At 29.7% G+C, this 27,063-nt stretch overlaps 5 protein-coding genes across 5 annotated transcripts; 3 read left to right on the top strand and 2 right to left on the bottom strand.

Annotated features, from left to right (window-relative positions):
- Positions 1-6,615: 6,615 nt before the first annotated feature.
- OCT59_018183 (uncharacterized protein) lies at positions 6,616-7,233 on the bottom strand (the record flags this gene model as incomplete). The annotated part of the gene is made up of 1 exon (XM_025327600.1): positions 6,616-7,233. One exon carries the CDS (start codon positions 7,231-7,233, stop codon positions 6,616-6,618), a length of 618 nt encoding a protein of 205 aa, XP_025170514.1.
- A 3,073-nt stretch (positions 7,234-10,306) lies between these two features.
- OCT59_018182 (uncharacterized protein) lies at positions 10,307-12,504 on the top strand (the record flags this gene model as incomplete). The annotated part of the gene is made up of 2 exons (XM_025327601.1): positions 10,307-10,666; positions 10,744-12,504. 2 exons carry the CDS (start codon positions 10,307-10,309, stop codon positions 12,502-12,504), a joined length of 2,121 nt encoding a protein of 706 aa, XP_025170515.1.
- Positions 12,505-13,142: 638 nt separating this feature from the next.
- OCT59_018181 (uncharacterized protein) lies at positions 13,143-14,858 on the top strand (the record flags this gene model as incomplete). Its single annotated transcript, XM_066148591.1, has 5 exons — positions 13,143-13,178; positions 13,245-13,260; positions 13,644-13,694; positions 13,934-14,173; positions 14,563-14,858. 5 exons carry the CDS (start codon positions 13,143-13,145, stop codon positions 14,856-14,858), a joined length of 639 nt encoding a protein of 212 aa, XP_066004505.1.
- Positions 14,859-20,564: 5,706 nt separating this feature from the next.
- OCT59_018180 (uncharacterized protein) lies at positions 20,565-21,996 on the bottom strand (the record flags this gene model as incomplete). The annotated part of the gene is made up of 5 exons (XM_066148590.1): positions 20,565-20,891; positions 20,968-21,339; positions 21,397-21,567; positions 21,625-21,797; positions 21,879-21,996. 5 exons carry the CDS (start codon positions 21,994-21,996, stop codon positions 20,565-20,567), a joined length of 1,161 nt encoding a protein of 386 aa, XP_066004504.1.
- A 3,730-nt stretch (positions 21,997-25,726) lies between these two features.
- On the top strand, positions 25,727-26,127 carry OCT59_018179 (uncharacterized protein; the record flags this gene model as incomplete). The annotated part of the gene is made up of 2 exons (XM_066148589.1): positions 25,727-25,840; positions 25,903-26,127. 2 exons carry the CDS (start codon positions 25,727-25,729, stop codon positions 26,125-26,127), a joined length of 339 nt encoding a protein of 112 aa, XP_066004503.1.
- Between the last annotated feature and the right edge of the window lie 936 nt (positions 26,128-27,063).

Here is a 27,063-nt window from a genome sequence, read left to right as displayed (position 1 = left end):
TTGCGTATATTCGTTATTTATATCCCTCCCCCTCGTGAAAGTGTTTTGCGCACTGACACTATTGATTTGCTTATTCAACAACTTACCCTTACTAAACAAGCTAGTTTTTACCACGCTGTTTGTGGCGATTTTAATATGCATATAGATAAATACTATCCTATTTATTTTAATCAACCTCAAATTGCTTCAAAACATATTCACCGATTATTTTTTCATCTCCTTTCTCATGGATATGAAGACTATACTCCTATTAATCTTTCCAACTCCTTAGGTACCTTTCATCGCAATGACCAAATTACTCGCGTTGATTATGTATGGTCTTGCCCTCTCCTCAAAGGATATGCCCTTACTGCTTGCATTTTTAATGCTCAAGACATTTGCACATCTGATCATAACCCTGTCATCACATATTATGATATGTCTTTACTTTATGCTTCTACTAAACTGGCTCGTGCTCGACAACTTAAACGCCAAACCCGCCGTGTCTTCAAATTTGATTCTGTAACTGATATCCAATGGACGGAATTCGCTGATAAAACTGATGCTTTATGTGATGTTTCACCTTCAACCTTTTCCTCCTGGCATATCAATCAAATGTGCGAATACCTTCAATTACGAATCCTCAAAGCTGCCAACGCTACTTTACCTTCTTCTATTGTTGGCAACAATTATACTCCTAAGGTCCCTAAAGATCTGGAAATTTTAATTCAACATTATCAGTTTTTAAATCGCCTAATGCATTCGATACGTCTATTGCGCAAATATCCTTCAACTTATTCTGTTGCTCATGAACATAAGTGGTCTATACATTTACAACATTTTTCAATTATATAAGCAAGTTTTTACTTTCATCCCTATTTTGCCCTCTTCTCTTTCATTGTGTCGCCAAGACAATTTCAAGTCACTTCTTGATGATTTATCTAATATTTCGAAATCCTTACGGGGATTTCACTTACTTCAAGAAAAAGAATTTCAAGACTCCTCTATTCGTGCTCATTTAGACGATAGAAATAATAATTTTGAGACTGACCTTTCCTCTTTTATCGATTCAGCGCTTTCTCGCACTCATCGCCGTATCACTTTGGATCGTGTCTTCATCGACCATCCTACTCGACCTCAGTTATTAACTGATCCCAAGGACGTAGATGATGCTGTTGTTAACCATTTCCAAAACTTTGTCTTTATAAAGTCCACTCCTCCCGTAGCCATCAATACATTACCTGATAGATGGTCTTCTGCCTACCAACCTATGGATGATGTGTCCTCCTCCATCTATGATTCTTTAATGAATCCCCCTACCCTTGACGAATGGTTATCCACCGTCTCTTCCACTCCTAACGGTAAAGCCTCTGGTCCTTCCATGATTACCTATGAAATGCTTAAACACCTTGGAACCCGTACCTCGGCTCTGCTCCTCATATTAATTCAAGCATGCCTCTCCAATGCTGATATTCCTGACTTATGGCGACAAGCAATGGTTTTTCCCATCCCTAAACCTCACGAATGGAAATGTCAATTAAAAAATACTCGCCCTATTACCTTACTTGAAGTGATTAGGAAATCTCTTGTCAAACTTTTCTATAATCGCCTGTCTACTATTATGGCTTCACATGATGTTCTAAAAGGTGGTAACTTAGCTGGTCTTCCTGGTGGCTCTTGCCGCGACCCTATCATTACTCTAGAATCTATTATCCATGATGCTGATATCAACAAAAACCCGCTTTGGTTTCTTTCTCAAGATATCTCTAAAGCTTTTGACTCGGTCGATCTGACAATGTTACGTTTTGCTTTAGAGCGTATACGTCTTCCTGCTTCCGCTGTTAAGTTTATCTTATCGCTTTTCATGAAACGCACTAATCGCGTTTTCACCGCTCATGGATCTATGCCTGCTTATAGGGTTCGCATTGGTATTGACCAAGGCGAAGTTATCTCTCCTCTTTTATGGGTTATTTATATTGATCCCTTACTTACTGTTTTGAAAAATGAAATGATAGACCCTTATGTTCTTTCTACATCATCTTTGATCGATTCTCCAAATTCTTCTCCTGATTTGAAGATTAATAATTTAGTATTTATGGATGACTCCACTCTTATTTTCTCGTCAAAAGCTGGCATGGAATTTATGTTATCCATTACAGAAGAATTTTACCATATTAATAACACTTCTGCTAATCATAACAAATATGTGCTAATTACTAATTCGTTGCCTTTGACTTCGAATTCCGCTTTATCCCCTATTACTTTTAATTTGGATTTATCCTCTTTAAATAGTGTTCCTTCTATTACTATTACCCCAATTCCCATGACAACTTCTTTTCGATTTTTAGGTGTCTGGTTCAACATTAAATGCTCCCGGGATTTTGTCAAAAAGCAACTCAAACGTGAATGCTGCTTATTTGCAGCGACTATTCGCCCCGCTAAGCTCTCTTCCAAACAAGTTGTGTATTTACATAATGCTGTCCTTATACCGAAACTTGAATACCGGATGCAAGTTACTCACTTATCTGAATCTGACTGCCACCTAATAACGAGAAGTATACGATCTGTTGTAAAGCATAAAGCAAATTTTTCCCGTTCTTTACCCAATCCTATTCTATTTTTATCTCAAGCCTTGGGCTTGATTAATTTGTTTGCTCATCAACGACAATGTCATATTACTAATTTATTTTTAATGGCTAATTCTTCTTCTTCATTTATTCAATCTCTTTTTATTTATAGATTGAGTTTAATTCAATATAATTTTTTGATTCCTAATTCTCCTCTTTTAATTAAAGATTGGTCTATATGGTCTTCTCTATTTTCTTTTAAGAAAGATTATATCGCATGTACTATTGCTCTCTTGTCTTCTACTCCTTTTCGTTTGCTTCACACTCAACTATCGAAGCTTCTGAATTTGTCCTTGTTAGATGGACGTGTTCCTTTATTTGAATGCATGACGCCTAAAGCCTTTAAAGCCTATCTTCCCATCCTGCGTAAACGACAACTGTTTTATTTATCTCAGCTTGTTACTCCCAAGGAACTCATTTAATTTCCTGGAAGGCTTATTATGACAATTTGGTTGGACGACGTGGCCCTGGCCGTATCCCTTATTGGTACCAAGATATTCAACATGCTACCACTATTCCAGACTCCAATAATCGTTTGCTGGATCAGTTTAATTTTACGCCTACGATTGACTCTTCCTTTTATGATTTGACTCGGCATTTTAATGCACCAGCCTACTACAAAAAATTGGATTGTCACGTTGGACGATTATGGTTCTCCCATTTTTGGCAAACAACTTTTAGTCCAAGTTAGTCGTGGTACTTGTTCTATTGTTCACTGGATTTCCCCTGATTGTGAATCTTCACCTGGTGATCTCATCAGACTTTCTCCTTCGTCCTGGGTTCGGTTGCGCTGCTCACATTCCTCTGCCTCCTTCCAAAAAACGGAATGCTGATTTAACCCTTTCCTTTATTGCCTAAGGTCTCTCACAACGTTCGCTTATTCTGCCCACTACCAATGAGCGGATTAAACGTACTACTTCTGAAGTGACTTCCCCTTTTACTTAGGCTGATATAGAAGATGGTGTCCGTCTTTATTATAGTAGATTGGATTTTGATTTTGATCCTCCATTACTGCTGATACTGTTGTAGCTCCTGCTACTCCCTGTCGCTATTAAATCCTCAGGCTGCTGCTGTCTTTGCAAATTCCCCGTTGGTCGTTTCTTCGGACTCGCGTTACATCTTTTTCACTGATGGGTCTCTTATTAATTTAGGCACTCCCGATGTTTATACTGGTCTTGGATGCAAATAGTGCCCTCCCCGATGCAGGATTTCCCAACTCCATCGCTACTTATGCTCACGGTCTTATTCGTGATAATCCTTCTTCTTCTCGAGCTGAAGCTGCTGCTATTTACGCTGTTTTAACTATCTCTCCTCGCGACTCTGAAGTTACTATTTATACTGACTCGCAAACTGCCATTGATGGTCTTCGAAGTTGTTTTTCCTCTATCTACTCAAATAGTCATTTGTACTATAAAACTACAAATTTTGAACTTTGGGCTATTATCGAGCGAACCATCCTCTCTAAAAATTTGACTGTCCTCCCCGTCAAAGTTAAAGCTCATTCTGGCAATTATTTAAATGATTTTGCTGACTCCTTAGCCAATACTGCTCATACCGCGTCATCCAGTATTTTAATCTCTGGAATGGACCTGGCCTCTGCCCATGATTTTGTCTTAATTTATGACAATGACGTTGTCTGTGAATCTAATCCGCGACACCTTCTAAAACAATATTATCAAACGCAGTTAATACGCGATTTGTTAAACTCAACGCGATTTCACTTTATTTCTTTATTATCAACTAATACAGATTATATTGTTGACTGGGAACTTACTTGGTTCACTCTAAATTTCAAGCCCTCCCATGATGCATCCTTTACTCCTAAACACGCTTCAAGACACCTAACCTTTAAATTCAAACTTTTCTTGGATGATTTGCCTACATTGGAAAAGCTTAAACGAACCCGACCAGACTTATACATGGACGAATTAACTTGCCGTTCTTGTATCAACCGCATGGAAGACCTGATGCACCTTTTTATGTGCAGAAAGCGACGTCTACCTATGCAACAAATTCTCCAATCTTATCAAAATCATTTGATTTCCAAACTTCTGGAAGCGAGCAAATTGGCTGATATTGATCCTACTCCATTTATAGCTAAACTTACTTCTTTTTCATGCTGGTCCTTTTCTTCTACAAATTGGTCTTCCTTTGCATTTATCCGTGGTTGCTTACCCAAACTCTTCATCGACTTATTTGTTGATCTGTCCATTCCAAGAACTTCTGCGATTAAAGTTATCGCTGCTATTCATAACAATTTTGTCCAGAAATTCAGAAGACGAATCTGGAATCCGCGTTCTTATGAGAAAAGTAGATGGGAAAACGCGATGAACATTACCTATAAGTTGAAAACTACTCCGAAGCCATCTAATCTGCCATTGTCGACGTACATACCTTACTCATCTTTACCACCTCCGACCCTACACGTTTCACGTGACTCCGGAATCGATTGGTTGAAGAACTCGATGAAATATGGTTTGCCTTGGTTTAATCACTTTTCGGGTTTTATGGGTCATTTAACGGTGCTACTTAATAACAGCTTTTGCAGGATGGAGTGTCGATTTTTATAGTGGGCGCGCTATTCGTTATTTTGTTAGCATAGTTGCTTCTACTTTGGTTGGAATATATCAAGGGGGAAGATCTGGGGAAATTTAGTGTAATGCGATTTTTCTTTTTTAGATTAATTCTTTTTACTTTAATTTTTCTTAGGAGACTATATAGCTTTGTTTTTAGTTAGTTTTATTTTTATATCTTTCTTTTTATTTTTGTAAATTGTATAAGTTCGAATAATTTTAATAAAGATAAAGGCTACTATGCCACGTTTGCCTGGTTTTTGACCAGTGTTATTTATGTTATTGATAATTACCGATTGTTGCCCTTGCTGTTGGCGATGCACTTTATGACGAAAATATATTGTACGATTTTTTTTCCTTGAAGGAGAGGTCATGTTAAAATTTTATTTTTATAAAAACTAAAATTGCATTTCTTACATAGTATATATAAATATATGCAAGTCGAATCAATCATGTTAAAAATTTTTTTTTGTTAGATAATCTTGAATCAGGAAAAAAAACTTAATTATTCTAAATTTGTTAATAAACCATGAATTTTTATATTTAGTATCACATTATTGGGAAAATTTTTTTGCATGATTGATAATCTTGAAATCGGGTCAAATAAAAAAAAACTGGAAGATTACCATATTTCCAGATTTGTTAATAAATCACGAATTTTTTAATACATTTTTTTAAGGGGGATTTTTTAATATATTGTGAAAAATTTTTATATAAGTATACCAACAATTTTTCTTTATTCGATGTAATTATGAATAATGGTCATCCTAACGGCGTTATACAACTGGTAGAAATAGAGAACTGGAAGCACTTCGTGGCCACAGTTTGCGAAAGTTTTCAGTCAGGTACTCAGACCTGATATACGAAGGACGGCCTACTGTGAACGTCCTTCTCTATTCGGCCCTCCTGATAAGGCGTTGTATAACTGATAGTTATTTATAATTACATACAGTACTATTTTTTGAGTTGCGTTGGTACTGACGTCCTCGTCGTGCAACTTGGGTATCAATGTAATCATAGTATCAGGCTTTAACTGAAATTGAACTATTCAAGAAGTAGATAAGATATTTGTGGTAAAATTTTTTAAACTTTCATATTTCATAGTTGTAATTATACAAATATGTAAGACATATATATTACTGTATTTACCTATTATTTTATTTATTAATCAATTAAAATAAAAATAAATATAAATAGTGAATCATAGTGTGTTATAGAGAGATATTATTACCATCATGGTAATATCGTGAGTGATAACATTATTCGTTTAAATTATTAGTGGGAGTGTTTATTAAATTTATATATCTTAGATTATTTATAAGCTAGGGTCAATAATAAAACACAATAAAGTTAACTGTTGAACCTTTGAAAAATAAGTTTAATTACATGTATATAAATTTTTTACATCTAAATTATTTTTTTCAAATAAGCAATTCTCATGATACAAAAAAATGTATGTATACAAATCCACCATTACGTACATTTTGTTTAGCGTCAATATCCTTTTTTTGCTTCCATTCAACTATGAGTTCTCCATAAGAATATTTTGGATTTTTGATTGCCTTTTTTAATCGAAGTTTATTTAATGGGTTCTCTTCTTGGTTTTGATCGTTTAATTGAACAACTGTTTTTTGATTTTGCTGATAATATTTTACCCCCCAATTGGAATCATCAAAAATACTGGATAATTCTTGATAACCTGTAGATCCGCGAAAAACACACTTTAATGCTCCAGTTCTTTTCGTATAATAGTGAATATAGTTTTTAAAAATTTCTTTAAATAAATCCACTGGACAATCCATAGATACAGTTTGTAACCCAGTATTTTTCTTCCCAAGTCGTCTATGAATCAAATAAACAATATTTTCTTTAAATTTATTAATTAAAAAACTTGGAATCTTTTCTTGTCCTGCGGGTATTTTATTGTATTTACGAATTATATTTTTATGTTGAAAGAGACCACGGCTAGACTTGAAAATTTTTTTACAAATAATACATTCAGTATTGTTAATAATTATAAATGGGAGAGGAGGAATTTCATTTTCTTTATTCATTATAAAACCAGAAACTAAAAGTTGAAGAAAAAAGACTGGTTAAAAAAATCTAAAAAAAAAAAAAGTATATACACTAAATAAATTTTAGATCGTTGATTAATAAATAAGAGACGTCATAGACGTCATGTGTGCCATGTAGTATTGTAATAAAAATAGAAAACCACGATCACATAACCTATTTTGTATAATAAAATGTTTATTGTAAAATTCACCACTTTTTTTATATCGAAAATTCGGAATTATGGAAAGGTATTTTTTATTAAAACTTGATTTTCTAGCAATATTTTAATAGCAATTGAAGGAGGCTTTTTTATAGTCTTTTTCTTATTTTTTATAGCAGTTTATTGAAAATTTTTAATGGTAATTTAAAAGGAACAGTTTAGTAATTCTATTTCTCTGAAATCTGAATTATTTATTTTTATTATAAATATTTTCAATTCAGTATAACGTAACGATATTTGTTACATATTAAAATAAATAAAAAAAAAAAATAAATAAATCGTACGGTAGATCTTATTGTATATAAATTGGCAGGATAGTATCTGCAATATTTCCATAATAATCCAGCTTGAGTACACGGAACCTGGTTGCCTAGTTAGGCAATTTGCTGCCAGTTAACTAGCCACTATTACATCTGGGAAAAAAAAAAATTATTTTCGACATTACCACCCAATTTTTTATTTCACACAATTTTTTTTTTTATAAAAATATTTTTTTTCCTAATCTTTCAAAATGACTGGAATTTGAACAAACGAACTATAGTTAGTTCATTTCATTCATTTTTTTACTTTACTTTCATTATAAAGGAATACATTAATATTTCCTTTTCTTTTTTTTAAAGAACGAATAGACGAAGTCCAAAACCGGTCCTATAATTGCGGTACAGTTTAGTCAGTTCAGACATTCAGGACTTTTAATATCCCTACTTTCTATTTTATAGGTGTATAAAGGTTACTTTAAGTTAAATGGTAAATTGGGAAGGGGACAAACATTTCATTTTTTTAAGAAAACAGAATTTAAAGAAGCACATGATATTCCGATGAAGTCTAATAGGCGGTGAATAGCATCAGTCCGAGGAGAAGGGGTCAATAGGACCTGCTACGGAGAAGTATCATACTTCTAATTGTATAGAAGGTGTGGACCTCTCGCTTGGTAGGTTCAATCAAAGTATGCATATTATGGTTAGCATCACCAGTGTAAATGACTACCTCGAAGTCCTGCCGCTAGTTATTACTTTTATTATGTATAGTAAAAATAATATATATAGTCATTTAAGTGATGAATAGCATCATATTTTTTGTATATTAAATTTAATAAATTATATCTCTTAAATGGATTATTTTGCATAAAGACAATATATATATATCCATTGCATTGGTTATTAGATGTCTATCTTTTTAAAAAGTGAATACTAGTTTAAATGTAACCTTACCGAACTTTATATAAATAAAATAAAATAAATAAAAATTAAATGTTAATTTATTGCCTTTTCAGAAAGGTTGAAATCGAATGCTAATATTTGATCAATAAAATATCCTATTTATAATTTATTTATATATTCACACTTATTTTTATTTTTCAATATTATGTATAATATGTATAAATAAACCAATTGGAAATACATTATTAGTTTGATAAATTTCGTAAATAATATAAAATAAGTAATATTTTTACATTATGTAAAAATCTAGCAATCTTTCTCTTCTAGTTCTAATTTTTTCTCTCTCATTTGTTTTCTTTCTCATCATTTACAATTGATGATGTTGAAGTTTGAGTGATTTTTTTTGATTTATTTTTTTTTTCAGTGCAGACAATTTGACCTTATTAGAACAATTTCTTTTTACTATAAAAATAAAATAAAGTTAAAAATATAGTAAATAAAAAAATATGCGCTACGCGCTTGTGAACTGAAAAAAAAAAAAAAAAAAATATAGTAAATAAAAAATTTCACCAGCTTTTAAAATAATACTAACTGGATCTGCTTTTCTTACGTTACAACTCCAAGATCTTTCCCGTTTTTTCTAATACCATATTGATCTTGTGTAATGTAAATTTAAATTTAATACTATATTTCATCACTGTAGTTTGTAGTATTGCCAGTAAACTATATATACAGTATAATCTATCTCACCAAATGATGCTGTTTTATAATATTTAGTTAAGGACTATGTGACTGTCCGCTCACTCATGCTTTTGAGTTGATGCTTGATTGGTTCTTCACTATACATATACACATGCATATGCACTATGAAATTTTTTAATCCAGTATAACCACGTGTTTATCTGTTTACTTTTTACTTTAAACTTCGATTAAATAAATATTTTTTTTTTATTTTATCAGTTATTTTTTAACATTTGTAACGATAAAATTATAAAATATTTTCTTTATTACATTTTTATAACCAATTACAAAATAAATAAAATATTTTTTTAATTTTATGAACAAACTAAATTATCGATTTATATATTTATCGAAAATTTGTTTAAAAATCTGATTTTTTATTATATATGATTAGTAAAATTTGCTTTTTAAACAAATATTTTAATTGTAATAGATTTAATCGAAAAATTTCAATTTATAATACTGATTGATTTTTATTTGATTTAAACTTCATAGAGATAAAAAAAGTTGTCACACTTTTCTCAAGCACATAAGAATTTGAAACAAAAAATAATAAAATACGAAACCTAATATCATTTATTCAATATACTGTAAACAAATAAATATTCTATTTTTGGTAATATTGATACAAAATTACATAATTATTTATACAGTTATATTATAAAATTATATTATTATAATATAAAAAGTTATGTAATTCAGTCCGAATTTGGCAGTTTTTTTGTTATCATCATCAATCATCAATATTTTTTTTTCCATCAGTTTTTGTCAGTTTTCATCAATACTCCGTCTTTTATCTTCTTCAAGTCTTTGTCAATACTCTTTTATTTTCATCAAGTCTTCTTTTGTCTTTGTCAAATCTGTTAATATCAATACTTTTTATCTTCATCAATACTTTTTTTAAAAGTCTTAAAATTCACCTATGAGTAGTATTTAATACTATTAAATATAATGCCAAAAGTAAAAAGTAAAAAAATTGAAAATGGTCCTAAGGAAATTACCGACTATCCTAAAACAGATTCTATATTATACACAGATGGAAAAAGGAGTTATAATTACAGAATTAAGCAAGAGGGTTTATATCCTCAACTTCCAATATTGATATATACTCAAGGAAAGAATAAATATAAAATTCCAGATGGATATTGTGTGGAAACTACTTGGGGTCGTGGAGAAAAAAAGAAAACTGTAAAGTGTTTTATTAATTATATAGAAGGAAAGCCTCTTTTTAAAATTATGTATGGTATAAATTTTTCAGAAGAAATTCGATCAAATATATCTTCAACAACAGCAGCAAATGCCGTTCTGAAGGTTAGATTTATTGAGTTTTTTTTTGTGTTAAAATTGAATTAAACATATTTAATATTAATTATATTATTTTTTTTTAGAAACTTTTCCCCTTAAATGAAAAATCATTAATTTCTGGAGTACATCTTTTTGGTATTCATCTAATAACATTAAAGCAAGCTAGAGAAAACATAAGAAATATAAAGGAAAATAATGTTCAATTAATATCACTTGAACATTGTAGTAAATCAACATTAAATAAAAGGCAGCATAAATTTGGAAATCAATTGAAACAACATGTTCAAATTGAAGAATCTAAAATCTATGGTAAAGATAGAGTTGTTCTTAAGCAAATTTCTTATAGTGTTAAAGATATGGATTTCCAAATTGATTATGAAAAAAGAAATGATATAAAAAAGAAAAAGCTTATTTCAGCAGTACAAGCTATTGATTTAAATTATATTCCTCGTGAAGGTTATCGAGCTTTAACTGCAGTAGAATCTAATTTACAACGTGAATGGGCTGTCTCTGAACAACGACTTAAAATAACAACAGAAATGAGTCAAAAAATACCAGTCACTTTTATTAATCTTCCATTAGATTTTACTGAATATTCAAACTCTGAATCAATTGAAATAATTCAAAATATCAAAAAAGATGGCACTCGGAGTGTTAAAGACATTTTAAAGTATATTGTACCTGTCCTTATTTCTAATGAAATATTGGATATTAATAATCCAATTATCCACTTAAGAGTTTCTGGTGATGGCAGAAATGTGGGTAGAAAAATTAAACATGTAATGATAACCATAGCGATTTTGAATGACATTCAAAATATTCATAAACCTGACCACCACTATACAACTGTTCTCTTTCCAGGTGTAGAGAAGTATGAGGTTTTAGAAATTATGATGGCATCTTTTATTAAAGAACTAGATGAAATAAAAAAAAATGGGCTAATGATTGGCGAAATTATGTGGAATTTTGAACTTTATTTCTCTTCTGACTGGAAATTTTTAACAATATGTTTAGGATTCAATTCAGCAAATTCAAAATTTTTTTGTCCATGGTGCCAAGTATCAAAGTATGACCAAGGTAATAATTGGAAAATAAGTAAGAAAATGGAGAACATCCATGAATATCCAGGTCATAATAGGAAGCCACTTTTTTATATGATTCCACTGGATAAGTGGGTACCAGATGAACTTCATATTTTACTTCGTATTTGGGATCGTCTCTGGTATTTGGTTTTATCAGAATTAAAAGAATTTAACCAATTCGATGATATATGTCGTGATGAAATTGTTAAAGAAATGGATAGGATTGGTGTTAATTTCCAATTTTGGCAAGAAAAATCCAATACGTGGAACCACACATCATTGATGGGTGATGACAAAAAGAAAGTTTTAAAAAATTTTAACTTTAAACGTATATTACCACCTTCACGTGCAAAAGCAATTCGAGAATTGTGGGATCGCTTTCATCAAGTTTATCTTAATCTTAAATTGAAGGATTATGACGCACAACAGTTTCGTTTCGAAGCTGAGGATTGGTTGGAATTATTTAAAGTATTATACATGCCAAGTGATATAACTCCATATATGCATGTTCTTGTCTGCCATATGTCCGAGTTTATGGAAAAACATAAACAATTTGGTATAAAAGCATTTTCGTGCGCGGCTGTTGAAAAAAAGAACCATCAGCAAGTAACACATTTTTTTAGACAGACAACAAAAGATGGAGGGAAAAACAAAAAATCAGCAATAACTGATATTCTTGAATATGAAAATAGGGTTCTCTTTTATTTATTTGATAATGTTGAAACTTCAACACCAAAACCAAAAAAAATAAGTTTAATGTAGTGTTTTTTAGTTTATTATTTAGAGCGGTAGAATTAATTTGTATTACATATAACTAAATATTAATTAAATAAAATTATATATTAGTAACAATTTGACAAGTGGCTTGGATTCTGGGTCGGGTATTTAAGTAAAAAATATTTTAATAATTCTCTTTTCTTGTTTCTTATATTTATAAGGATGACGAAACCACACTTTCAGTTAGAGTAATTGGGTAAGTACAAATGGGTGTGTATTTTCTTAATTAAGAAGCGTTCTAATGTTTTTTCTCTCCTTTTTCTTGTAGAACCGCATTTAACATTTTAACGGGTCGATAACTTTGCACAATTTTACAATTTTTAGCTTTCCTATAAGGCAGTATAGACGTAAGTAATTTCTATTTTTTGTTGTGATTGCAATAACATTATTAATAATTTTTTTTTGGCTTTGTTGTTGGAATCGACTAGACTATATATCATTATATGTCCAAATTATAAACAACGAGTAAGTCTTGGTAAAGAATAAAGAAAAGTATTTTTTATTCTTTCATTTTTTTAACTAATTACTACGTTCTTTTTTTAGTTTCAACAAAAAAAAATAATGTTTATAATGGAATAGGAGGAAAGACTTGGGAATCATAATATAGACGATTTATTAAAATTATGACCGAGCAGATTGATGATCGATTATCCTCATCGGTAAGGAAAAGTTTTGAATTATTCTTCAACGAAGCGTTTACTAACTTTTGTTCTTTCTTTTCTTAGATGGTTTGCTCTTCAGGTATTTGGACGTGTGGGAATCTGGTGGTACGAATATCCATATTTATAGGCTTATTAAATCTTATATATATTTTTTCTTTACATCATGAAACGTTTATCTAATAACGTTTCAATTTTTTCTTTTTTTTCTAGATTTCGGGCTTAAGACACTAGTACGTCGAAGTGTTAAGTTTTTCAATAATTGAGAGTTCTATTTTATTTTATTGTTAAATAGAAATGTCATTAACGTTTCCTTTTTTTTCCTTTTGTAGGTTTCGGACTTTTAGGTTAATGGAAAAGTGAAAGTGGTAAGCTTTGCAACCCCATTACGAAACTATTTTTTTTTTTCGATATTTTTAATTAAAACATATTACGTTTCTTATTACTTTGTTTTTGTAAATTCAGGTTCAGAGCATCGGTCATTCGGCTTTTGTACGCCTGGAAATTCAATGAGAGGTCTTTTAACTGTTTATAACGAAACATCTTACCAACGTTCTGACTTTTCTCTTTTTAAGACGACTGATCGGACCTTTAGATACGTGAGATTTGCTACATAGGTTTCAAGTTCGGGTTGGGGACTAGAAACGCTAGAAATTTAAGTTTCGCGGCATCCTATTGCGAACAGTTTTTATTTATTTTATTAGAAACGTTTGCTAACGTTTCATTTGTTTATTTTATTTTATTTTTTTTTGTAGGTCCTCTGGAGTATCGATCAGAAACGTTGGATTTGGAAATGGTAAATTTGCATCAGGCATTTGCGAGTGCACCTTCGGTTAGGGTTACAGGTGTTCAAGCTCGACGTAATAGTGAAACTTTAAACCCCACAAATATTTCAATTCAACTTTTAGATGAAGAAGACGGTACTTTTGTTCTTAAAATAACCAAAGGCGGTAAATTGGGAAAAGTGAATATGGTTGAAGTAAAAAGTAGAGTGGGTTTGTAAGAAGTTGGAGACAACACGGCGTGATATTAAGCGGAAGCCAACTAATGTTCTTTAAAGATGAAGTTTGGTTTAATACTCAGATGGCCGAGATGTTATTCTCATGACGGCAGAATCAGTTACTGTATATGATAAGACTTATGCAAAGTACCCGCATGTCTTCTGACTTGTGTGTCTTAAAGGTCATTAGTATCTTTTCCAAGCTGAAAGTGAAGACGAAATGAATGATTGGATTACAAAAATCAATTATGCTGCCTATTAACTAAAATACATGATTACAATGTTGAAATATTATTCTGAAAATATTGTATAATTTCATCCGTTAATTTGGGCAAAGAGAAGAGAGGGAATATCTAGATATGAAGAACAAATATCTAATCATAGATCATAAGAAGATCAAAGAAAAGATAGGCGGTAAAAGAGAAAGTAAAGATATAGTTTCTTGGATAATTAGAGAATTAGAAAAAGAAAATAATGAAATAAGAATTAATATAATTTTAACTTCGAAGGATACGTTTAACATTATTCTACATGGATTAATAATAGCACTTTTATTAATAGATAAAAATAATCATTTATATATTAAAACTTCAGAAAAGATTGAAGCTATGATTTCAAAATTAGGAAGTAAAAGAAAAAAGACTAGACGACCGATATTACACAGAATTGACGTGGATTGAAAATTGGTTAAAGAAAATGAACATAATTTTGGGAACGTTTAATAACGAGGAATATTTTAAGGCTAATAAAATTTGAATTATGTTAACGAAATATATAGAGTCAAAGACAAAGTGCGATTTTAACGTGCAGTGTATCGATTTTTTTGATTATCATCGGTTGATCATATCCCACTGATCAATCTTTTTCATTTCATTTTTTTTTTTTAGATTTTCTGGACTTCCTTGAAACAAATAATTGGTACGTTTTTTATAATGTTATTAGTAATTTTGATCAGTTTAAACATTATTTATTTATTTATTTTTTTAGGAATTACTTTAAGGATGACTTAGGAAATGGAATGCTGAATTGTAAATATTAATTTTGAAGTTGAACTCATTTAAAGAACATTATTAATATTTTCTTTTCTTTTTTAATAGGAATCGGTATTTTAAATTTTAAAGAATATGAAATGAAGGTTTGTTGGTTTAATATCTGATTTCAATTTTTTTTTATTAAATGTGACTTGTTATTACATTTTGTTTCACTTTACTCATTATTACTTTTATTTAGAATTTAGCTGGTGAACTTTTTGAGAATCAGGAAATGAAAGTTAGTTAATTTTTTTTTGTTTCACCCATTCCTTTGTTTCATTTACTAATTCAGTCTTAATTTCTTTTTTTTAGGAATGACTAGTTCTACCTTAAAACTGATTGATGTTAATGGTAGAAATTTTAATAAAATTAAGTTAGTGAATATTTAGTATATGGTGTAATAGCGTTATAAATGATATTGATTCTCACTTTTTTTTTATTTTTTAGATTTTGAACAGGCTTTCCTAGGAGATTAAAACGAAATTTATAGTAAGTTACCTAATTGTGCTGGTATAATGGTGTTAAAGACATTTATTAATGTCTTTTTTTACTTTTAGGTTTCTAAAATTAAAACGATTTAAGGATTCCTGCAATTTATAGTTGTGAAGAATTTAAGAATTTAAAAGTTTAATAAAAACTATGAAGTCAAACCAGTTGGAATTACATTCACACCATGAACAACAAGTGAGAAGACTAAAGCAAACATGCATTCTTTTTTGGATCGAGTTCTTTTGTTAGATTTTTTAGTTTGATTTTTGGTTGGTTTCTTGTAGTTATAGCAATATATAAATAAATGTAAATTAAATAAAAAAAATAATAAATGAAATAAAAAACAAAATATTATTTAGTGCGCTATAAAACATAAACTCTGTAATATTCCGTACAATGTATATAATTGCCGATGCAATAATTTCACTTTCTAATGTTCTAATAATATAAATTTTGGGCAGCATTAACATAATTTCAGCCAAACTTTAACTTTATAGTAACATATATTAATTTTTATTTCAAGTTAAAAACTATAAAAATTTTGCATATTATGTAATGCTTTGGTAATACTTTAAATATTAAAAAATAATTAAAATTTAAATATTTTGGGTGAGTAGTCAAATCAGCCCATATGATATCCCCAGATCCAGTGATCCAATTGGCAAGCTCTTTTTTCGTTCATATAGACCAGATCAAAGGCTTTCCAAAGAGCCTAAATTTATAAAAAATGGATCAGTGGATCCCAAGATATTTGCATTTAAGCATGTTAAAAAGTTCGTATCTCAACTTTAAACGTAAATATCGTTAGATCTAATGATTCAATTGGTGAGCTCTTTTTTCACCTATAAAATTAAGCCTAAAATTATAGAAAACAGATCAGTGAATCTTGATATATTTGCGTTTAAAGATGGTAATACAAACTCTGATATAAAATAATTATTTTTATTGTTTGAAAATATTTATTATGATACCATCTTTTATATGATATTTTTATTATACTTTTATAAACATTTATAGCTACTAAGGCTATATAAATTTTTATTTTACTTTATATTTTATTAAAATATACTTACTTTTTAATAATATATGTTAAAAATTCCATATATATGAGAAATGGGTTTTTATTAGTGAAATGGATTTTTTCACAGCTTTTTTACATTTAATAATTTAAGTTTCGCAAATGTAAATTTTTGTTCAACTTATTATTTAGTCGAGTGATTATCAATCAGATGATTTTTTGGTATTACAAAACAATTTTGAGTAACAAAAATTGTGAAAATCAATCAATAACTCTTTTTAATACAAAGTAGATAAATCAGCCCATATGAGAGGGTTGATCACCCTATCTCAGTAGTTGGTTACTGAGACCCTCATTAAACCTGAGTATGGTGAGGTCGCAGGTTCGATTCCAATGATCACAGAAATAAAAAGAATTTTACTGCGGACGCTACCACCAATAGCGTGAAAATACAGGGATTAGGTAGTTGGACTGCATCATGGTGAATTAGTGTGTACGGTTAGGCTGCACATTTCAACAAAGGGTTATAGTGTCCTTCTAACGTTCTCTATGAGGTCATTGAGATGTTTAGAGTCCTGTTCGTGAGGTCACTGCTTGCATACCTTAGGGGTAATTTCCTGTCCAGGTGGTCACTCAAAATGATACTGCTTGGGGTCCAATGTGGCTAGATGGTTATTATAGATGGTAAAATCCTGGGTGCAAAGACTTTGTGATAGTTTACTTTCTAATAGGTTTAGGCCAACTAGGATATTCCTGAACAGACAGGTGTACTAGATGAGGTATGGAGTTCAACTCCCCACTAGACGGGTATCGGATGGCAGCTTGGATGGTAGGACGCACATGGGAATAATCCTAAACAAGCGAGTCTGTACTATCTCATGTTTTCTCTGTTTCAGTGGTCACTACTATACCATTGGGGGATTCACAACTGTACCTTGGGGCTAAGGAATCGTGGGGCTGTAGTGGCCTTGAAGGGGTCCAGTATATTACGTCGTCATTTGTATGTGACCATATGATGATCATTTTATATGATCACGTGACCACGAAATTGACGAGAAAACTCTTGGAAAAATAAAATATTTCCAAACCTACCATATGAATTTTATTAAATATACGTTCAAATAATAAATATAATGCATCCTATCTACATTTTAACCATTTATTAATATTTCTATATATTTTTATGGACAAAACTTAATGAAAATACCATTTGCTTGATTGATATTATACATTAAAGATAATAACTTCACAAACGCCAAATATATAATTCAAGGTTATTAAATTAATTTATTTGCCTTTCCATTTCATTATAAAATTATAATAATCTAATTATTTACTTCACAACACATGAAATATTTTGTATTTAGTTTAAAGGAACAAATACGCTTAAGATAATAAAAAAATAAAATGGTATTAGTAAAAATTTTTATTTGAATATGATGCTTGCTAATTTTTTGATATAAATTATTTAACTAATTACTATATTATTAAGTCTCAAAGTTTCGCAAGTTTTAAGTTAATTTAAAGTTAGTCTAATTAGAGAATTCGCAACTTACCTTAGAGAATTCGCAACTACTGTTAACTTCATATGGTAGTTTTTCGTTGTAAACTATATTTATACTATACTTTTTTAAAGTTTATTTGAAAAACCAGAAACTTTAGCTCTCTAACAGATATTTTTAAGCAGGAGTTTGAAAAATATTAAAAAATTTTTTCTTGAATGAAAGTAAAAAAAAAATGATCTCCAATTTTTTGCCATATATGGGATGACGTAATATACTGGACCCTTGAATGAGCTTAGTTCAGTTCGTGTGAATGTTGGTACAGAAGGGTTTCTAGATGATTGCCATTACACCTGCACTGAAAGTCCTCCATTACTAAGACATGCTAGGGTGGCATATAAATTCGAGCTTGTCTTGCCTCTAGTATGGATATAGGATGAGTAGGGGGTTATAGCTAGCCAGTTAGTATTCCGTTGATAGATAGGGACTATCCTAAGGTCAAACTAAAATGGCAGTTGTAGTGATAAAAAGGTTTGGCCTACTAACACCAGTTGGATGGTAGTCATTGGTCAACATTGGACTACCAAGCTATAAATAGGTTCTTAAATGTACCTTTACCTTAAGTCAAAGATAGACAAATCAGCCCATATGTTATCAAATTCTAATAACTCAACAAATCAAAATTTCATTGAATCATCAGGAAATTATATAGTGCGAAAAGTTGCGCAAGTTTACACATCATAATATTTCGTAAGCTTCCAGACCCACCGCAAGTTTGCGTAAGCGTAATATTTTGTAACTTTTTAAAATATTTCGAAATATTACGATATGCAAAGTTTCGTAATTTTACGATTTGTAATATTCCGTAATTTTGCGGTTCGCAATATTTCGTAATTTTACATAATATTTCGTAAGTTTTCAGACCCGCCGCAAGTTTGCGTAAGCGTAATATTTTGTAACTTTTTAAAATATTTCGAAATATTACTGTATGCAAGGCTTCGTAATTTTACGATTCGTAATATTCCGTAATTTTACTGCGTAATACTTCGCAACTTTTTAAAATATTTCGAAATTCTATGATGCGTAATGTTCCATAATTTGATGATTCGTAATATTCTGTGATTTTACACAACTTAATATTTCGTAATATTTCAAAATATTTCGATAAATAATACTTCATTTTCTGTACTATAAGTTTATATAATGTATGTTTTATTAGATATAATTTTATTAAACCATAAAAAATTACAAGTATTTATTAATATATACAGAATACATAAAAGTAAAAAAAAGAAAGAGTAGAGTAACAATATTATTAGACGTAAAAAGAAGAGAAACAGCTATAGTAACATTAGTATTAGATATAAAGATAAAAGAAATATTGTTATTATTGTTAGTATTAAGGTAAAAAGAGTTAAAGAAACAGTAAAATGAGTAAAAGAAACATGGATATTATCGTTAGTATTAAAGTACAAGTAAAAAGAAATAAAGGAAACGTAGATAGTATTGTTAGTATTACGATATAAAGTAACAAAGAGGTAAAAAAAAACACGTTAATATTAAAATAATTAGTATTAATAAATAAATATTTCTATACCTGCAAAGTAATTGAACAAAAGAATAAAGAAATAAAGAGAAAGGAAAAAATAAACATGTTGTTAGTATTGTTAGTATTGTTAGTATTAAAGTACAAGTAAAAAGGAATAAAGGAAACATGGATATTATTGTTAGTATTACGATACAAAATAACAAAGAGGTAAAAAAAAATGAAAATAATTAGTATTAATAAACAAATATTTTTATACCTGCAAAGCAATAAATTATGAAATATATGTAAATATATTGTATATAATTAAAGAAATAATAGAAAGAAGAGACAAAAAAATTAAAAATATTGAACAAAAGAATAAAGAAATAAGAAACAAAAATAAATAAGACAAAAACGCGTGCATGATTAAATGATTAAATGATTAAATCACATGCAAGGATCAGCCTAATTTGATTGGCCAGAAAATACGATATCGTAAAATTACGGAAATCCGCATTTTAAAAAATCACAGAAATTGTATATGCACAATTACTAAATATTATCCCCTCGTAATAAATTAAAAATTATCAACACAAATTCAACACAAATTTAACAAATTTAACGAAATTTGGCCAAAATTAACAAATTTTTACCAGAATTATCAACACAAATTGAACACAAATTGAACACAAATTTCAGCCACGATTTATTTATGTCACACCCGTGTTGTTAAGAATTAATAACCATTTTATTTATTAAAACTATATTAATTATGGTAAAAAAAATGCTATTACGTGTGATATATATAAAAATAATATTTATTTCCTATGCAACCCATAATTCTCTAATAAACTATTTACATACCGACCTTCCTCCTCCGTGTTATAAGAGTCAATAGAAAGTATATCATCGTCAGCTATGCCATCATTGGCCGCACCATCGTTGGCCGCACTATCATTGGCCGCACCATTGTTGGCCGCATCATCGTTAGCCGCACCATCGTTAGGCCTACCATCGTTAGTCACACCATCATCAGCCGCACCTACTCTATCGTCAGCTGCTCTATCACCACCATCGTCTACATCATTACCATCATGAGAATCATCGTCCGAATGTGTAAATTTATCCCTATTTTCCAACTTTTGCTAAAAATCAATAAATAAATAAATAAACTGTAATTCAAATAATTCACATTTTGCAAATTGTAAATTAAAAACTTACTAAGTTGTTGATTATCTTCGACTTCATTATACTTTCGCTCATTTGAATGTTTTGATTATTAGGATTTAAGTACGTTTCACATATGCTAATCGCATACGCTATTTGTGTTTTTGAGGGATTTTTATTTTCTTTTCGCAACTTATCGATTATCGGCGACATATATGTCGTAGGTTGCCCATCTTTAACCTTTTTAAATAGGTTGTTGTAACATCTTTTCACCTCCGCCTTACTCTTCCATTCCTGAATCTTTGACGGACTAGCCTGAGTGTTAATAGACGGTAATTTATGCCCAGTCGCTTCGAAAATAGAATACATAACGTCTTTAACTCTAGACGTGAACGTCCCTCGTATGCTTCTATGTTGTTGTACTAACTATTAAAAAAAATGTTAGTATGAAATTTAATAAAATTCATAATTGCTTTAACTTACAGTCGGGGCAATTTTTTTTTCGAAAAAAATAATCCATTGATTTTTTTTGAACTGGTGCATAAATTCCGGATTTTCGTCTTTTAAATATTTTTCGGTAGCGAGTTTGTACTCGTTTTGCGAAGGATAAACAAAATTTTCAAATAAAATTTTCGATACCTTCTTAACGAGCTCCTAATCAAACGAGGTTAGCATTTCAGGTTTACATTAAATAATATTCATCTTTATTACCTTTACATACTCCGGATCTATTGTATTATTATTATTTTTGTTATTATCGTTGAGCTTTTTTTCTATGCTCGAGAGACGGGTTTCGAGATTTTTTTGTCCGGTGATAAGAACTTCAAGCTTAGAAATTATCTGCGAATTGGTTCTTAATAGTTTTTCTATTGTTTTTTTATTAACTTTAACAATAAAATATAATTTAACTATATATTATATAATTTCTTTTATAAAGAATATGATACATATCATGTCATATATACCATCAACGCTATCATCGGATATTCTCACTCGCTTCTCAGCTTCGCTACCCTCAGTACTACGTTTTGAAAATCTTTCATTATCGTCAATTCTTCGTTTTTCGCCACGCTTTGTAGCCATTATGATAATAAATTTGAAACGAAAATATGAGAAAAAGGAGGAAATATATGAGAAAAAAGAGGAAATATATGAGAAAAAGGTGAACTAGAAAATTTGAAAAGGATGAGGAAAAAGGGGAAATACATGAATCAGAAATTCAGAAAAAGGAGGCAAGCTGTCATAAGGTAATTTCCGCCATTCTATACTAAAAAGAAAAAAAACTTGCGAAATATTGTGAAAAATGGATGAACTAATGCGAAATATTACGAAAAATGAATGTACTAATGCAAAAATTTTGCATCGTGATATTACGAAAAAATATTGTAACACTTTCATAAGAGAACTTTAAAAAAAAACTCTCGTAAAAGCACATAGTACAATCGAAATATTAATCAAATCCAATTTATAAAAAAATAACATGTTACACATGTTGGGGCTTTTATGCATGGAAAAAAAGGTTGCAGCCAGTGAACTCATTTGGCTGATCAGATTGATAGTGATCTTGAGTGCTTATAACCTGATTATCGCATAAATTTGTGGCTGATCATCCGTCCATTATTGTAAAAGTGATTTGCCGTGTTAAGCCAATAAATTTGCGGCTGATTATCAGATGATTAGCCGATTGAATAAGCCATCCGAATTCTTACAGCCCGTTACAGCAAATTCAAAATATGCGAAACACTCAGCACTTTTGCTGTCAGATTCACTTGGCAGGTTGCCGGCAAATTGAAATAGTAAATAAAATAATAAACAATATTTATATGGTACATCATAGACTTGTTACATTTATTTTTAGATTTGCCAACCCACGAACTCGGCAAGTTCCTGACAGCAAAATTGCTGAGTGTTTCGCATATTTTAAATTTTGCTATAATGCGTAAAATTGCGAATGATTCCGCGATATTAGCCACCAGATTCTTACAGCCAGTTCCATTCATTAATGCGTAAATTTGCGTAGTCGTGTCTATTCAAATAACTCAATCAATTGTAATCCATTCAATTAATTCATTAAATTTTTACAATGAATTTGCAATATAATTTTATTAGCACACATAATCTCATATAAATTAAATAGTGAATTGATACTTTTCATCAAATTTGACGCGTTAATTTAGTAACATGAGTTTCAAATGCCCCCTTTGTATGCGAATATTCAGTCAACGCTTTGCATATACTCAACACGCCCAAAAATGCTTAAAAAATGTAGAAGTAGAAGTAGAAGATGATGATGATAATAATGATAGTGAAAAATATAGCAGTGAAATGGATACAAGAAGTAATCTAAGTAGTGAATATGAAAATGATAAAGTTGAGGTAATTATGTTATTCCAGATTATTCTTTTTAAAGAAAAAGCTCAATAATTATGTTATTCCAGATTATTCTTTTTAAAGAAAAAGCTCAAATTATACTAACTCATTTTGGTTTATAATTTTAGGTGGATGATGATAATAATGTACAAAATATGTTATTTGACAGTATTGGAAGTGCAATATCAGAGATGAGCCTTGAAAATAGTAACTTTGAAAATATATTAGATTCATCTGAAGAGCCTGAAATTTTTGAAGAACCCAAAAATCTCAATACCAAAACTTGCACAGAATTTCCTAATGATGCTTATAAAGATCTAATGTTATTAGTAACGAAATATAAAATAAACAATAAAGGTGGTAATGAAATAATACGTTTTTTTAATAAACATTCAAATCTTACAGAATCACCATTACCAAAAAATATTGAACAGGGACGAGCATTTATGAATAATATGCAGTTTTCTAATTTAGAATTTAGTAAAGTTCTTATAACAAAACATAAGGATAAAGATTATTTTCTTTATTATCAAAACTTAATACAGTGCATCAAAAATATCTTAACTGTTCCCTGACATAACACAAAATTTTGCGCTATCTTACGAAAACTATGAGGTAAATAGTAAATATTAGTTAATTCAATAATTTAAATAATATTTATTTTAATTTATTTATATTATTTTATAGTATAATAGAGAAAGTATTTACAGTGAACAAAACACTGAAAAATGGTGGAAAACTACGCAAGAATCCTTACCTACTGGTTCCAAATTATTATCAATTATTTTATATTCTGATGCAACAACTACAGATACATTAGGAAAAAGTCAATTGCATCCAATATATATTTCATTAGGCAATATCCCAATATGGCGTCGTAATAAACAGGATGCAAAGCAACTTTTGGGATATTTACCAATTTTAGAAGCTGCAAATAAAGATCTGGTTCGTGATACCTTTCATAAATCTTTACGTCATTTACTAGAACTAATTATTTTATTAAAAGATGGTATAGACCTTTTTATAAATAATGAAAATACCTGGTTTTATCCTAGAGTTTCAACTATTATTGCAGATTGGCCAGAAGCCGCAAGTTTTTGTTTAGTTTATAAATCCTCCAATTCAAGCCTTCCATGTCACTCCTGTTTAATTAAAAGGGACAATCTTGCAAATATAAACTTATCGGTTAATGATGTAATACTAAGAACTCATGATGAAATGCGTAAATATTTTGAAAATGATACACAAAAATCTGTTTGCATAGAATCTGTACCTAATTTTTTTGGGATTTGCCGTAAGTATGCAAAAGTAGAAATAATTATAATAACATATATATATATTAATTATAAATATTTATATTATCAAGGAATATAAATATCTACTTGGCTACTGTTCCTGACAGAATGCATCATTTAGATTTGGGTTTATTTCGTTACCAAATTATCTTCACGTGCGATATCTTAAAATTGCAACATGTTAATGGTAATAAATTAGTTGAAGAAGTAGATCGCCGTCTAGCAGCAATTCCACATTTTCCCGCCATTAAAATTTTTTTCCAATGGACTGCAGTCAATTGCAAGATTAACTGCTAATGAATATCGAAGTTTGATGAAAGTCATGATATTTGTTATTGATAATTTATATGATGAAAATAATAACGAAGTAGATAATTTTGTAAATAATGATGATCTTGTGAAATTGTACGAATATTGGAATGAAATGTATATTTTAAGTAGATATGAAGAATTTAGTGAAAGTGACTTGGAGAAATTTAATGTATGTATTAAAATTTTAGTAAAATCGAAAATTTAAATTAAATAAATTAAATTAACATTTAAATTTTAGGATGCAATACATAGATGGGCACGGATGTTTGTCAAGGCTTTTAAATTTGTTTCTCCTTCCAATTTGAAGTTGCCTAAATTGCATTCATGGGTTTATCACATTATTGACTCAATACGATCTTATGGCGCAATAAATGGCTATACCACAGAAACTTACGAAAGTCTCCACAAATATTTCGTTAAAATACCCTACCGAATTAGCAATAAAAAAGATGTCGAACCTCAGCTTTTACGAACTGTAAGTATTTGGAAATTTATTTATTGTATATATTTATTATATAACTTAAGATGGAAATTAAATTAATAGATAAAACGTCAAGCAATATCTATTAGAATGTCTCAACATTCAGTGAATCCGGCAAAAACACCTCGCACTTGTAAATTTTCTGCAAGACTCTTTGATTTCTCTTTACAAGATGCAAATACATTTTTTAATGAAAAAAAGATTCCGTAGACAATAAAATGCAGACCAGTTTTGCTAGATTTATAAGTTGTCTGGATTCCATATCTAGGAATTTACTCGATGGGTTCATCAATTATTGGTGAAAACCCCAAATAAACATATACGGATCAGTAATGGCACAGAAAACGGTGCCATAATGCGCGCCACAAACAGGTATCATAATAAAGTATGGTTTAGCGACATAGCTATTTCAATGGATTCTGAAGAATCAAATGATTATATATCAGACAAAGGACTTTGTTATGGACAGGTATTTTTCCAATTTATGTAATAATTTATTATAAAGTATTAATAAATATTTATTATTTATAGGCCTTATTGTTAGCAGAAGTATTAACAGACCCACCGCTAAATCTCGCATTAATTCAATGGTACGATTTTAAATCTAAAAGGAACCCATATTTATATGGATGTCCTCACTTAAAATTGATAGAATTATATAACTTTGTAGCTATAGAGTCTATACATGGTGTCGTTCACATAGTACCCCGATTTGATAAACAAAATGAATATTTCGTAAATAAATATATTTTTTAGTCACTTGATATAGGAGTTTTGATTTATTTTAATAAAATTATATCCTTAAAGAATTTATGGTCACGTTTCCCATATCATAAATAAAATGCAGATTTATTTATTTAATTATTAACAACACGGGTGTGACATAAATAAATCGTGACTGAAATTTGTGTTCAATTTGTGTTCAATTTGTGTTGATAATTCTGGTAAAAAATTATTAATTTTGGCCAAATTTCGTTAAATTTGTTAAATTTGTGTTGAGTTTGTGTTGAATTTGTGTTGCGTAATTTTTTATTTATCACAAGGGGATGATATTTAGTAATTGCATGTACGACGTACAAGATTTTTTTTTATGATTTTTTTAAGAAATGTACGCAAAATATTTAATCAGAATATAATTGTTTTATTTTTAAATATGATATATTGATGATTTTTTTTTAAAAAAAAAATTGATTTTTTTAAAATTCAATAGAATGTGCTAATAATAAATTGGTTTATTTTTAAATATAATATATTGATATTTATATTTAAATAACCAAAACATGTACATGATTTTTAATTATTTTTAATTGAAATCAAACTAAGATTTTTTTTTAAAAAAAAATTAAAATAAATTAAGTGATTTATATTTATATTTAGAATCATGATATTTATATTTAGATAATCCATATCCGCATGAGATTTAATTAATATGTTTAATGATGAAAAGTCTAATAAATTAAATTTTAATTGAAACGAGAAATAAAATCAAACCAAAGAGGTATTGTTCAAATTTTATTTAAAGTGACATTTTACGACTTTCTTTCAAATTTTTACTCATCCCAAAATCAAATTATAAAAATAAAATCAAATCTAATAATGCCTCGCCAAACACGTCGTCGTTCCTATAACGTCCATTGGAACTGGGCTATGATGGACGAACTTGTCGACATATGCCGTGACAGAAACCGCGCC

The sequence above is a fragment of the Rhizophagus irregularis genome, chromosome 27 (assembly GCF_026210795.1).
Source record: "Rhizophagus irregularis chromosome 27, complete sequence".
Taxonomy (NCBI): domain Eukaryota; kingdom Fungi; phylum Glomeromycota; class Glomeromycetes; order Glomerales; family Glomeraceae; genus Rhizophagus; species Rhizophagus irregularis.
The sequence above is the reverse complement of the archived record's forward strand: the minus strand, read 5'-3'. Positions and strand labels throughout refer to the sequence as shown.